This window comes from Semicossyphus pulcher, unplaced genomic scaffold (assembly GCF_022749685.1).
Source record: "Semicossyphus pulcher isolate SPU_LCO1_2020_fin unplaced genomic scaffold, fSemPul1.0.p SCAF_28, whole genome shotgun sequence".
NCBI lineage: Eukaryota > Metazoa > Chordata > Actinopteri > Labriformes > Labridae > Semicossyphus > Semicossyphus pulcher.
In genome coordinates, this window is record NW_027211702.1 from 1554515 (window position 1) to 1567349 (window position 12835).

Here is a 12835-nt window from a genome sequence, read left to right on the forward strand (position 1 = left end):
GAAGGTCCATATTTAACACCAATGTACTAGAAGTCGACTCTCTCTGTATGATGTTTCTCGCGACAGGTACGGCATCTCCCTCGTGTGTGCACTAAAACTAAAACTTGTTTTTATGGAAACCAAAACATTTGTGTTTATCCCGGTAATGACAGTATTGTAAAATCCATGTTGTGACAGAGAGTGACACCGGTTACGGTATTGGAACTGGTGTACCGCCCACCTCTAACTGGAAGTACAAAAATGTAATGATAAGGTTTTTCTGACAGCAATAAACTGTTAGTAACTTGCAGCTGTCATATCTCACCATAGTACAAAGCAGATTGTGGTTTATTGCAGTGTGTTCTTATAAAACCAATTCAAAGCACCCCTTTAACACTAGATTCTGAATGCAGCGACTTAAAGTATGAGAACTTTGATCCACACCTTCAGCTCTCCAGCACTAACAGGATGTATAAATGTATCACCTTTTTCATGTTTGCACATTACAGCATTATGTTGAAGACAGCGGGTTGTACAGGACATATAATCACATATCACAATTCTGTGCAGAATCTGACACCCACAAGCCGACATAGACCCCCAATGTACTGGATGTACCAGTCGAATGTCCTCCACAACATGTTGCGTAACACAGTAGCACATGAAGCACCGTTGTTCGGCTGGAACATTACAGCCGCTCGTGTTGTACATTGTACTGCGGGGAATCTTGTGTCCTACATCTCCAGTCCTTGATGTTAAATGCCCCTCGTTTGTTTCTGTCCCTCAGTCTGTAAAAGTTTGAAGCGAAGCGTTCTACTTCAAAAAAAAAAGAGAAAAAAAGACAGACACAGACTGCGTGTGAGGGGAGGATTGTCGAGGGGTTTCCCGAGACGGTGCGGCTGTACACACAGCTGGCATACCTCCCAGTGCAGGGTCACATGTATGTGTTGTAGGGGAGGTCGCACGTATTCTATTTCCAGAATCAGTCCTGAGCCACTTTAATCCCCGCGCCTTGCCTCCATTGCTGTGGGCAGAAGAGAAAGAAAGGCCCCCCCCAGCCTGCCCACCCCACCGTGGAGAGCAATGTTGCTAAGATTGAGTTGCAGTTTTTACTGAAAATAGATTGTGAGTAGAAGAGTCTTTTCTGTCAGGCAGACAGTGGGGTTTTGATAGAGACGATATCAGCAAAGGAGACAGCTCTGATAGCGCTGTGCTGCAGGGGAAAAGACTAGACTCAGTCGATTAACAGAGGTAAGACGTCACGTTGCGCGTGTGTGCATGTGGGTGAGTGCAGAGATGTGGGTGTGAGCACATGCTGCTGAAGCTGGTTCCAAGCAAATGATGCAGCTGTGCTGGTGTCTGTGTCTTCCAGACACTCTCTTAAAATGATCTCAATTTCTGAAAGGAAGGCTTTTTCAGCACACAGCAGCATTTTACAGCATAAAGTTGATAATAACAACTGTTTCCTTATGTGTATTGGTAGTTTAAATGACACATTTAGCATCAATTCAATATGAACTATGGCCGGTTTTAATAATGAAATAACACATACGTTCCAGCTCTGCAGCATAATAGCCTTAAAATAATCTTTTTTCTTCCAAAGCTTAAGCCTTGTGTGTGTGTTGCATTCAGTGTGTATTTGTGTAAACAGGGTGTGAAGAGCAGGCCAGGGGTGGGTGTCAAAGTGTGAATTGAACATTTTCATGTGATGGTGGGCTTTAACCTTTCCAAGCCCCTGAGCCAACCGGTGGATTCATCATTCAAACGCTGCAAAACATTCAAACCACCATAAGCATCATATTAAAAATTCTAGTCAGGTTCCAAAGTCAAGTTCCCATGACACCACATATCATGCTGAGTTATGTGGAAATGTGTAGAAAATGATGCCGAAGACATCCAGAATTTTCTGTTTGAAGTTGAGGTAAAGAACCATGGTGTGAATATTTTGCTCAATGTAAGCATACTTTTGCTTCAAGGAAGAAATGTACAAGGCATTGCGACATTTTTTTCCCATCTTTGATGCTATTTAAGAGGAATCAAGTGTTAGAGTGTAAGGTGAAATGAGATGCCAGGAGCCATAGCAGCTCAATGTGTACTAAGGTACATATGTGCATGACTGTGTATGCGTATTTATGTAAAATGTCTGCGTCTATGTATGTGGAGGCTCCTGTTTTTGTGCCCTAGTGCATGCATGTACTGCAGATGTGTATGTGTATGTACTGCAGATGTGTATGTGTATGTACTGCATATAAATGCTTTTGCATATCTTGGTGTGTAAGGAGCTGCTTTATTTGTGGGGCGCAACATAATAGATGTTAATATATGTTACTCTATTGTGGGAATGCCGGATAATAGTGGCACGTTATCGGTATCTGTAGATAATGGCTTGAAAATGACATATCGGCATCGGCAGATATGTAATTTTTCTGCTGATAAAACAACGCTTTAATTATGCCTAAATGCTTGATAATTCCCCAAAAAGTTCAACCTCATGCTACGACATTAACTCGGCACGAGTGTGCACACACTGCCTGAGCAAAGTTATCAACAATATACAAATAAAAACTAAAAAGTCACAGAAATTCAAGCCAATGAATAGAAGTTTAACAACTTTTACAACTCTTAACAGTTAGCTCACATTCTCGTCATTTTACTGGACTTAACAACATCTAACTTGTAAATACACTTGCAGCCAAAGCCAACGCTAACAGAGTTAAACACAAACATCAGTGCAAAACTAACTTACATATTCATGGACGCACACACGATAAAAAAGAGTCCGTTGACGATCACTGATGTCTCCGTAGTAGGTGCCGTAAACAGTAATCCCGTCTGGGCATGCCTCTCTCACTGCCATGTTTCGGGGGGGATGCTGCATTCAGGTGCGCTCAGAAACTTGAGTGATCAGACACCTGATCTTTTGTACAACTCCTCTTCCGCCAAGCGTGAAGAAGAGTGCAAGATGTCTGCGGTAGGTGGGGAAATATCGGCAGATCGGACATCGGCAAAAAATCCATTATCATGCATCCCTACTCTATTGTCTCTGGGTAGTGTCAAAGAACTCATACATATTACTTTTTAGTAGATCTTAAATTGATGATGCTGTTCACAAAGGCTTTCCTAAAGTGGTGCATTGGTTACAAATCACATAAAAAGTCCCAGGCGTAAAGTGTCCAATGAAAGATTCTATGGGACCTGCAGGGAGCCGGGTGACAAGGAGCAAAAGGTTAGAGTATCTCAGACTCTACGGCAACCATGCAAACATGTACAAATATGTACTTCTCCTATTTGGAGTTGCAATTAACGATTATTTGTACTATTGATTTTTCACCCTATTTTTAAAATCATTTAATATAAGAAGACAAAAAATTGTTCATCAAAATATCCCAGAATCTCAGGTGTTTGCTTGATAGATAAATTAAGTGATTAGTTACTGTTTTGTGATGAGCTAACTGATGCATCCACTGCTTGTTTCAGCACATATCAGTTATATGAAAAGAAATGCAAAGTTGTCATCCCTGGACTCAATGAATGAATATACTCTCTGTAGGGTTTCAGAGCCGCATGCCAACATCTATAATGCACTCTGTGGCTGTTTGTTTGATACACTGTATGTCTGAGAAAGGGCACTCTTTGCTGTGGTGTAAACATCTCTGTGCCCTTCCAGTGCACAGCTAATGTACTCTGTCAGATCACTGTAAACACAGCTAAAGACGACAAACTCTCTCAGACGATCGTGTTTGTCTCATTTTCATGAAAACAAAATGGTTGTTCTGTCTTGCCCGCTCCCTGCAGACAGAGACGGAGACATGGTTACTGCTACAGTAAGAGCTAAATTTAGAGCCAAGAAGCGTTTATACTATCAGACATGTCTCATATGTGGTAACTTAATGAAAACACGTCTGGCTATATGAGCCCATGTTGCTGCTCTGCCAACTCTGCTCCGTCTCCCACCCGCCTGTTGTGGGTGTGTTTGCTGGTGATCTGCTTGTCTGCATATATTTAATGGCTTTCCCACTTTTTTCCCCTCACTGTAATAACACGAGGTATTCGGCTGGTCAAGCAAAAGTGTGCTTTACTTTTTACTGCTTCTTTAAAGCGATGCTACTAATGGTTAGATAACTTCGATTTCATCCTGCAAATTTAGGATAAGACATATCCGCCCCCTTAATGTTTTTCTCCACTTGAAACAGCATGGTGCTAGTTATCATAATTAGCCTCCCCTTGCTCTCCACTTTTAGCGAGAGGCGAAGAGAGGTCACTTTGAGATTTAATTTTTTCAGAGAGAGGGGGAGAATTAAGGCTGCAGCTGCTCCGCTGCTAAAACAAATGCCGTCTCTTTATTCCGCTGTACTGTTAAATTTTGCAGTGGAGTTATGCTAGTGCTGAACATTTGGGAGCCAGCGGGGCTTGTTGAGAGCATGAATAAAAGAGTTTGTCGGGTGGAGTGGTGCAGGATCCTGCTGTGCTAGATTTAGATCTGACACAGGAGGGAGGAGAGATGCAGAGGGAGCATTGAAAGAGGGCAAAAGAGCTACTGACCATCTGTATTGAGTATCAGAAGTCATAACATCCTTTTTTACTCTGTCTGGATTTCTAAATTGTTTAAGATGATCTGCAATGGCATGAATCCAATCTGATTTATTTTCCCCTTATGTTGATGTAACCAAATCATCTCTCCCCTTAGCAGGCCTGGCCCTCGTTCAATAGTTAATGTCATCAGATAACTACGGCGCACCAAGCTAAGCTATGTGCCAAGCTTGTGTAATGGGGTGTATGATGTCACAGGTTTTTTTGGTTCAGGGTGAGCAGCATTGTGACCTGTCGGCTTGTGTGTTTGTGTGTGTTGATGTTCCAGCTGAACTCTCCGATGAACTCGGTCAGCAGTACGGAGGACATTAAGCCCCCGCTGGGTCTCAACGGCGTGATGAAGGTGCCCGCCCAGCCCTCAGGCACGGCCCTGTCGCTCACCAAACACATCTGCGCCATCTGTGGTGACCGCTCCTCAGGTGAGTGACATCAGGCTGTGATGAACACCTGCTGAGTGACCATAATGTGTTGACTGAACAGAAAGCACTGCACAATACATTAACTTAAGTTAAAATATTTGAATTTAAATATATCAAATAATAAAAAAATCAAGTGGCTCTTGATTAAACAGTTGGAGTTGGAACATGTTGGGAACAGAAGCAGATTGTTGCCTGAAAAATAAATCAGTTCAAAAGACAAAAAGTTTATTGTTATAAAGTGATACTTTTCATGTTGTAACCACAGTTTACGCTAGACTTTTTTTTATGACAGCCAATTTGGCCGTTAAATATTCCAGAATTCCGGCCATATAGAAAAATTATCAGACATATGCTTTGAACAGCCATACATGCCTAAGTAATTAATTAATTCGAAATGAATGAATACATTAGACATCATCCTAAATGTGTCTTTGCATTTCATTAACATTGAACTAAATAACTTTACAATAACTTAAAAATAAATAAAATAACTATAAGCTACATGAAGAAGCCAGTATAGGTCTAAAATAAGGGGGAAAAAAGCCTTAACAGAACTGCTCCGCTGCTCTCGCAAAGTTGAAGCCATCCAACCCATTGAGACAACTTGCAATTGAGACAACTTGTTATTAACCTTTTCCCCAGTGGAGGCGGTTTCTCAGAGCTGTTTTAGCTGGTTCTTTGCCAGCTTTGCCCAGTTGGACTAGATTTCCACAAAATCCCAGATCATAGTTTCACAAGCTGTGTGAAATTTCAACCCGCCATAGCCACGCAGCGCTGTCATCATCGGCACTGCATCTCACCTAGAACCGAGATGCAAATGATGAGTGCAGTTGTCTGTCTCCGCCTGTCCATCTCTCAAAGTTTTAACAGTAGAGGCAGAGGCTGTTTAAGTATATATTTAAGTTCTCTTGGAAACACGTTTTTGATAAACACATTAGCCTATTAAAACGCCATTATTCATTTTTTTTATTGGTTACTTATTTAGCATATTTTCCCACCGTACATTTTGGCAATTGATATATCCACGTTTTTACTGTATGTTTTCAAGTTATTATGATATATAAACTTATCATGTTATAACAAGAACGTTTTTTGCAGAAACAATAGCTGTTGCCAAAACGCCACCCAAACCGAACTTATCGTATTCTTATTTCTACGAAAAAAATGGTATATTTCAGGTTATACCATAATGCTGAGACATTTTTTCCTTTTATGTGGGTGGCAGCAATAAGCTTCAGTTGTACATTTCCTTCATGATGTGTTAAAGGTTTTGTGTGACTCAACTGTACCAAAATGGCCATGAGGTCAGTGTTGGTTTAGTCAAGAAATTCTTAAAAATACATTACATTTATAAAAACCTAAATTCAACAAAAATATGGACACGACTCAAATCCTAACCAACAAGTTCATGGGATTTTATCTATAATTGGGGGAAAAATTGTGGGGAAGGTTATAAAAATAGTTTCTCAACAGCTGGGATTACATAAGACTTCATTATAACCAAATGAAAAGAAAGCTGGACTACCCAGCATGTTTCTAAAGATGGGCTTCTGACCACACTGAGAAACCTCCAAAGAAGATCCAAAGATGAACTTTGGTCAGTGAACACCCCACGGACCGCTCTGGCAGAAGTACATACTGCAGCTTCATGCAGTGGGAGAACTTCCTGGAAGGACAACAGTCAGTGGGATTCTTTGCAAATCTGGGTTAAATGGCAAGCGGGCCAGAAAGAGCAGCCACTCCTGAGAACATGCATATGAGGTCAGCACATGAAAGAAATTGAAATCATGAGGCAAAAGATTGTACGCTCTGATGAAACCAAACCTCGAATCAGCTTTGACTGAAATAGAGGCCCGCTGTGTCTGAGGGAAACCAGGCAAAACCCATCACTCATCTCATAGCATCCCTACCATGAAGCATGGTGACGCCAGCACACTCTTACTGTGGGTGAGCTTTTTTCTTTTTTTGCTGCAGGAGGTCCTTGCAGATACATGCAGCTTTTTGAGTTACCTGCAGACTTTAAAAGCATCACAGGCCTCTTTTGTGTCCAAAGAAGACTAATGACTGATGCAAGTGGTTAAGATTGAGCAAGATAAGATGGTTTGCAATGTCTTACTGGAACATGCAAAATGAGCAGCCTCATTGAACACTGCAGACACTTTTTAACTTCACTTGTCATGTTGCTGTCTTCTTTCTTTTTTCTCTTTCTGGAAATCCCCAAAATGTTCCCTCTTACCAGAGTTGATACTCAGTGAAATGTCCTCATTTCCACTATTAAGCGAGTCCTTTTGAGAGTTCAAACTGACAGCAGAAATAACAATTCTCAGTTAATTAAGGACATTTTTTGCTCTTTCACTACGAACAAGCTCACTCCTTAATCATCAACCATCATTTGGTCAGTAGCTAGCTTAACCAATTCAACAGCAAGAACATTTAATCAAAGTCATTTGCAAAGTCATATCAGTCTGTTTTTTCACCGTTAACAAAAAACTCTTTGTTGAGAAGTTTTTCTTTGAATAACCATGAAAAGTTTTCAGCCTCAGGATATCTAATTCCTTGGACGGTTTTAGTGTCGTCCTGCGTCATCGGTGCTTCATGGACCCGAGGGGGAAAATCAAAACAATGTTTAATAGCAGGTCATGCTTCATTTAGCTGTGCTTGGGGGGCTTTATTTATCTTCTCTGGTGGTCTGACCAGCAAAGAGCTAACAAAGAAACAGTTTGAGCAACACTGGAGAATGCAAATGGACTGCAAAAACAAAAAAAGGAGCTGTTAAGAACAGCAATGTTAAAGTACCTTAACACAAATCCACGAGGGCCCCCTGCAGCTTACCTTCAGTAGCCACCTCAGCATAACCCCAAACACAGTCTGTTCACTTTTATTAGTCTTTGCTCCTTTGCTACCTCATACTGGTTCCTTCATGCTGTTTGTGTGGTTGCACATTATCTCAGAGTGTAAAGGTTTTGTTCCTTAAGCGCTCAATGATTGCTGCTGCAGTCGATGTGTAGTGACTTGTCTGGAAGTCACCCCACAAAACTATGGACAGGATAAGCGACTGACAGCAACTAATGTGTCTGTCGATATCAGGCTGTGGCTCTGTCATCAAACTGTCAACCTTATGTGCCAATTACACAATAAGACTCTGAGTTTAAAGAGAAAAAAACATCAGTCTGTATGCTTCAGACTCACTTTATCTCTCTCTCTCTCTCCTCAGGTAAACACTACGGGGTATACAGCTGCGAGGGCTGCAAAGGTTTCTTCAAAAGGACGGTGCGCAAAGACCTGACCTACACCTGTCGCGACAACAAGGACTGTGTCATTGATAAGCGCCAGAGGAACCGCTGCCAGTACTGCCGCTACCAGAAGTGTTTAGCCATGGGCATGAAGAGAGAAGGTACAGCACATACCTTTGAGGATAAAGTCCCACTTACCCATTCCCTCAAATCTCTACTAATCCACACAGACACACATTTAGACACAGATTACTGCCCTATTTTAGGAAAAATAAGAAGCAGAATAGTACATTTGATGAATATATGTGGCATTTTTGTGACCAGTAATACACAACATACATGTTTCATATTTAGTAAACGCATCGGTTAAGGATGACAATTTTATCAGATGATCCCTTTTACAGCATTGCAGTTTGGCATTGGGTGCTGAGAATTTTTAAAAATCCATACTGACTTTATTTTGGCAGTATGCTCCAAAAAACAATGTGATTTTGGAGTGTTTCAAACTGTTATTGGACATAACAGCCACTATATTCAGTGTGACTACAGGTTAATTCATTTAATGCTGCCCAACCAGGATAAAGCTTGCAGTAGAAGTACAAACAAGGCTTAACTCTAAATATTTAATAGGTTTGATAATCAGAGAAAAACACCATGCTTCACTTTGCATGCAGACTCCAACACTTTTCACACTCCAAAGACTTTTCAGAAAATAGCCTTTTCAGTTTTTTTAAATGGACATGACAAATTGATGCAGAGTTGCAAATGTATTGCAAGGTTACACAGTGTTTCCTTTTTATTTGCTACCTATAAATAAACTTGTTTGCCATCCTGCCTCTATCAGATTTTATAGGAGCACTTGCACCTTTGATATACCCTGCAACGTGATGAAGTGCATTGCAGCAGTAGGCGACACTGCATTTAAAAATGTTGCTCTCCAATCACTGCATTTAGGGAAATAATGCATTTAGCTGTTGCAGTATTGCTGGATGTGGACACAGAGAGAGGGTTAGTGAGAGGAGCCAGTCCTCAGGGAGTTTAATGTTGCGGATTGGAGAAATAAAAACATAACAAAGGAGCTATGTGAACTTCAGCCTCGTCCCTGGAAATCACCGTTAGTATCAACCCCTGCATCCCGTAGGCTCCTAATGATTTGGATAAACTTGGAAATGTATGTAACCGCCCACCTAGTTATTGTGAACCAGTTTGTTTTCTCTTACACAAAGTTTTTTGTGTGCTCCTTTTGCAGGACACTGAACTGTACAAATTTAATTAGGGTACTAAAATTGGTTAATGTGTTGTAAGTGCACAGGACGGTAAAACTAGTACCACATTCCTCAAATTAGAGGCTACTGATTGAATACATGTACAGCTCCTGTCCTTTTTAAACGGTCACAGAGGTTTGGCAGCATAGTGAGGCAGAAAATCTGATTTTAAGTGGCCTAAAATTTGGTTTAAGACTGTATTTGAACTGAAACAGGCCTGAATCTTCCTTTACAAGTTCATTGTCTTTTACTGATGATACTTGATACTGCTTCCTGATAACTCCAGAGTATTATTTTAATAAAAAGTCAGATAATAAATCAGCCCAATCCATCACCAAAATTGTAACATTTACATTAAGTTTTGACTAGTGTGAATGTCATATGACCAATCCTAATCTCCGCACTCACAGACTAGTGTTTAAGGTGCGCTCCCGCTAAGTGTGTTAGGGCTTCGGGTTGTCCCATTGTCAAATCGTTAAGTGCATGATGGCTCCTATGCATTTCTGCAGACTTTTCTGTGGGACTTACCCATAGTTCATTGCAAAATTGGTGACGTGTAGAATGTGGTTGTCCAGCCACTGACTAAATGTAAACAAAGCAAGTGTAGATGGTGATATAAAAAAACACAAATTTGTTTATCTGCAAGTGACCACATTCGGTTAATCACTGTAGTGGTTATTTAGTGCACTTTTGTAGAGTTTTTGTGTTTTCAGTCAAACATTCGCGTAGGATTAACATTAACATATTTCACTCTGTGACACCTGTGCAGTAGCTTAGCATAATTACCAGTGAAACTCATCATTTTTCTCACACTGGTGCTCTGTGCAGTCCCTCATACAGCCTCTGCCTGAAACGACTCAGTCAGCTCTGTCCCTTTAAGAAACCCTGCCCCTACAAGCCCACTTTCTTCTGATTGGCCAGGTCTCTGAAGCCTGCTGAGGCTGCACTATGACTTTTCTGACGTAATTTGCGACAAAGTATAAACACTGTAATGTAAGAAACAAAATTACACACTTGAGTTCTTTTTTAAATTATTTAATTGTATAACCTTGTTTCCCGGTAACTTGTGATGTTAAGATAGTGTTTCCCATTCCTCACTTTTATACCATTTTGAGCCCTCGGGGACTCACACTCACGCTCTACAGGCATTAGTCACAACACACCATTGGAGGCTAGCTGAAGACAGGATTCGCTAAAATATCAGCCCTTGTATTTTGGTTATGAAGGTCTACAAGAAGTTATACAAGGCCTGTATAAAGTATAAAGACTTGCGCATTTTCACACAGACATTTTCTTTTTATGGATTGCATGATTGATTACATCCTCTTCATATTCTCTCAATAAAAGAGCAGCAGCATTGTTTAAAAAGGTTGTAATTGTTTGATGCCGCTCTTATCACCCTCCAGTCTTGGCAAGTGACTCTCTTGTAAACATTGAGTTAACAAACACTCTGTGATTATGGGGCGGTACAGTACAGCACTCTCAATGAATATTTCAGAGCCAATAAAAACAGGAAGAGATGTGTTGTGCAATGAGGGAAAAAAAACGACAGTGAGGTGTGAATTTTAACACTTCATAAGGGTGTTAAAAATATTAGCGCTCTCAGCAGGGCTGTTAAGCACTCTTTCACACATTAAATAAATCAATCACAGCCTCTCACCATTATGGTCACTGCCGTTAAGGAATACAGAAAAAAAATGCAAAGATCATACTGAGGGATGTGTAGCCAGGAGAGAGCAAAGATGGCAGTAGGTGTTAACCAGGTGTTCATGTGCAGGTGCATGTGTTCGAGACGCTTCGTTGTTTAGAACAAGGTTTTTGGATGAATGCAATTTGGAGGCAATTCTATCCAAGGCCAATGTATCTCGACCTTTATTTGGCCTCTCCTCCCTCCTAGTTTTTTTTATATCATTGTTGGGCTCTTTACTCCTTTCAAGGATATTATCATTTACTGCTTTTTGCCTCACTCACAGTGCTGCCTAAGCCTCCCCCAGCACCCTTAGGGCTGTGGTTGGAGAACAAGGCAGCAGTAGCCCAAAAGGCTAAGCGAATCCACAGAAAAACAGGATTAAATGAATTTATGCTCTCCCAGTCAGGAGAGGAGAGGAGGGGGGAGAATAAAGCTAACATGATTTCAGCCCTCCTCACCTCTCCCTGACTCCAACACAAGTATTCTACCCTTGGGCTGACCTCTACTGCCAGACAGCAGTTCCTCTAGAATGGGGCCCCTTTCCCTCTCCTCCTCAAACAACCCCTGCTTCCCTTTCTCTCTCCCCCCAACAAGACCACGACCTCTCTGAGTCAGGACTTGGAATAGAAACCAGAGTAGGGGGAAACGTAAGAAGACAGATCATCCTGCAAACCAAGTGTGTGTGATATGCGTGCGTGTGTGAGGCAGGGTGACTCTCCAGGTGTGTGTGTAAGCTTGCACACTGACATTGAATTTCCAAAAGCCCTTTATCATTCAGAACATTATGTCCAAAACGTTTTTATTAATCCATGTACGGAGGATAAAACTTATAAAAAGCCACAGTGCTTTTTTTAGTGGTTTTCTTGATTTAAGTAAATTATAGGCTTTTGAAAAGACAAAACACACACGCACACACACACATGCTCTTTTCCATCCTCACTTGAGGGTGGAGGTGCGGTTTCTCTTGCCTCAGCCACAGTGAGTCTCGGTGTCTGCTCAGCACACAAACCATTTCCTGTGTCTCCTCGCCAAGCCAATCAGACGACAGAACCAACACGCTTTTGCTTCAACCACTTTTTCATACAGGACATGGAAAAAAAATGTACGAGACAAGGTCTTCATTGATTTGTGTGTAGGTTTTTTTTTTATTTAAGTTGTTGCTGGCTACCACACGTGGCATAAAGACGGCCTGACAGGCGATACATTATTTATGTGTCTATAAATGATTTGTGTACAAAAGGAGCCGACTGTTTGTCATTGAGCACTGCGTGAAAAACACGTCTCTTTGATAAGGAAGCTGAGAGAAGTCCTTGAACATTCCCACGCTGCTACATTGTGCATAATGTAGGTCTAAGGTCTTAAATATATTCCATTGGCACTGTCGAAGCAATTATTGATGATTGAACTCTCTTGGATATTTTTACCGGCATAACACAAACAGGGTCATACAATTCATTGGTTTACAGAGACACTCAACGTAGCAGGCACTCTCATTGGTAAGCAAACACACACTCAAGCATGCACACAGATATTGTAAATACAAGTGTGTGTGTGTAAATACAAATAAAGGCCAAGTACTGTCTGTATTAGTTTTCTCCTTATGTGTACCCGGGTAAAGACAAATTGTTTACTTAAAATCAACAAGAGTTCAAGCATTTA

At 41.0% G+C, this 12835-nt stretch overlaps 1 protein-coding gene across 1 annotated transcript in view; it reads left to right on the plus strand.

Moving 5' to 3' along the window:
- rxraa (retinoid X receptor, alpha a) overlaps positions 1 to 12835 on the plus strand; it is a 115200-nt gene that overhangs the window by 84195 nt on the left and 18170 nt on the right. Inside the window, exons 4-5 of the mRNA XM_069677160.1 lie at positions 4838 to 4988; positions 8203 to 8382. Of these exons, the coding sequence (XP_069533261.1) occupies positions 4838 to 4988; positions 8203 to 8382 (331 nt within the window). The remainder of the gene's footprint in view (positions 1 to 4837; positions 4989 to 8202; positions 8383 to 12835) is intronic.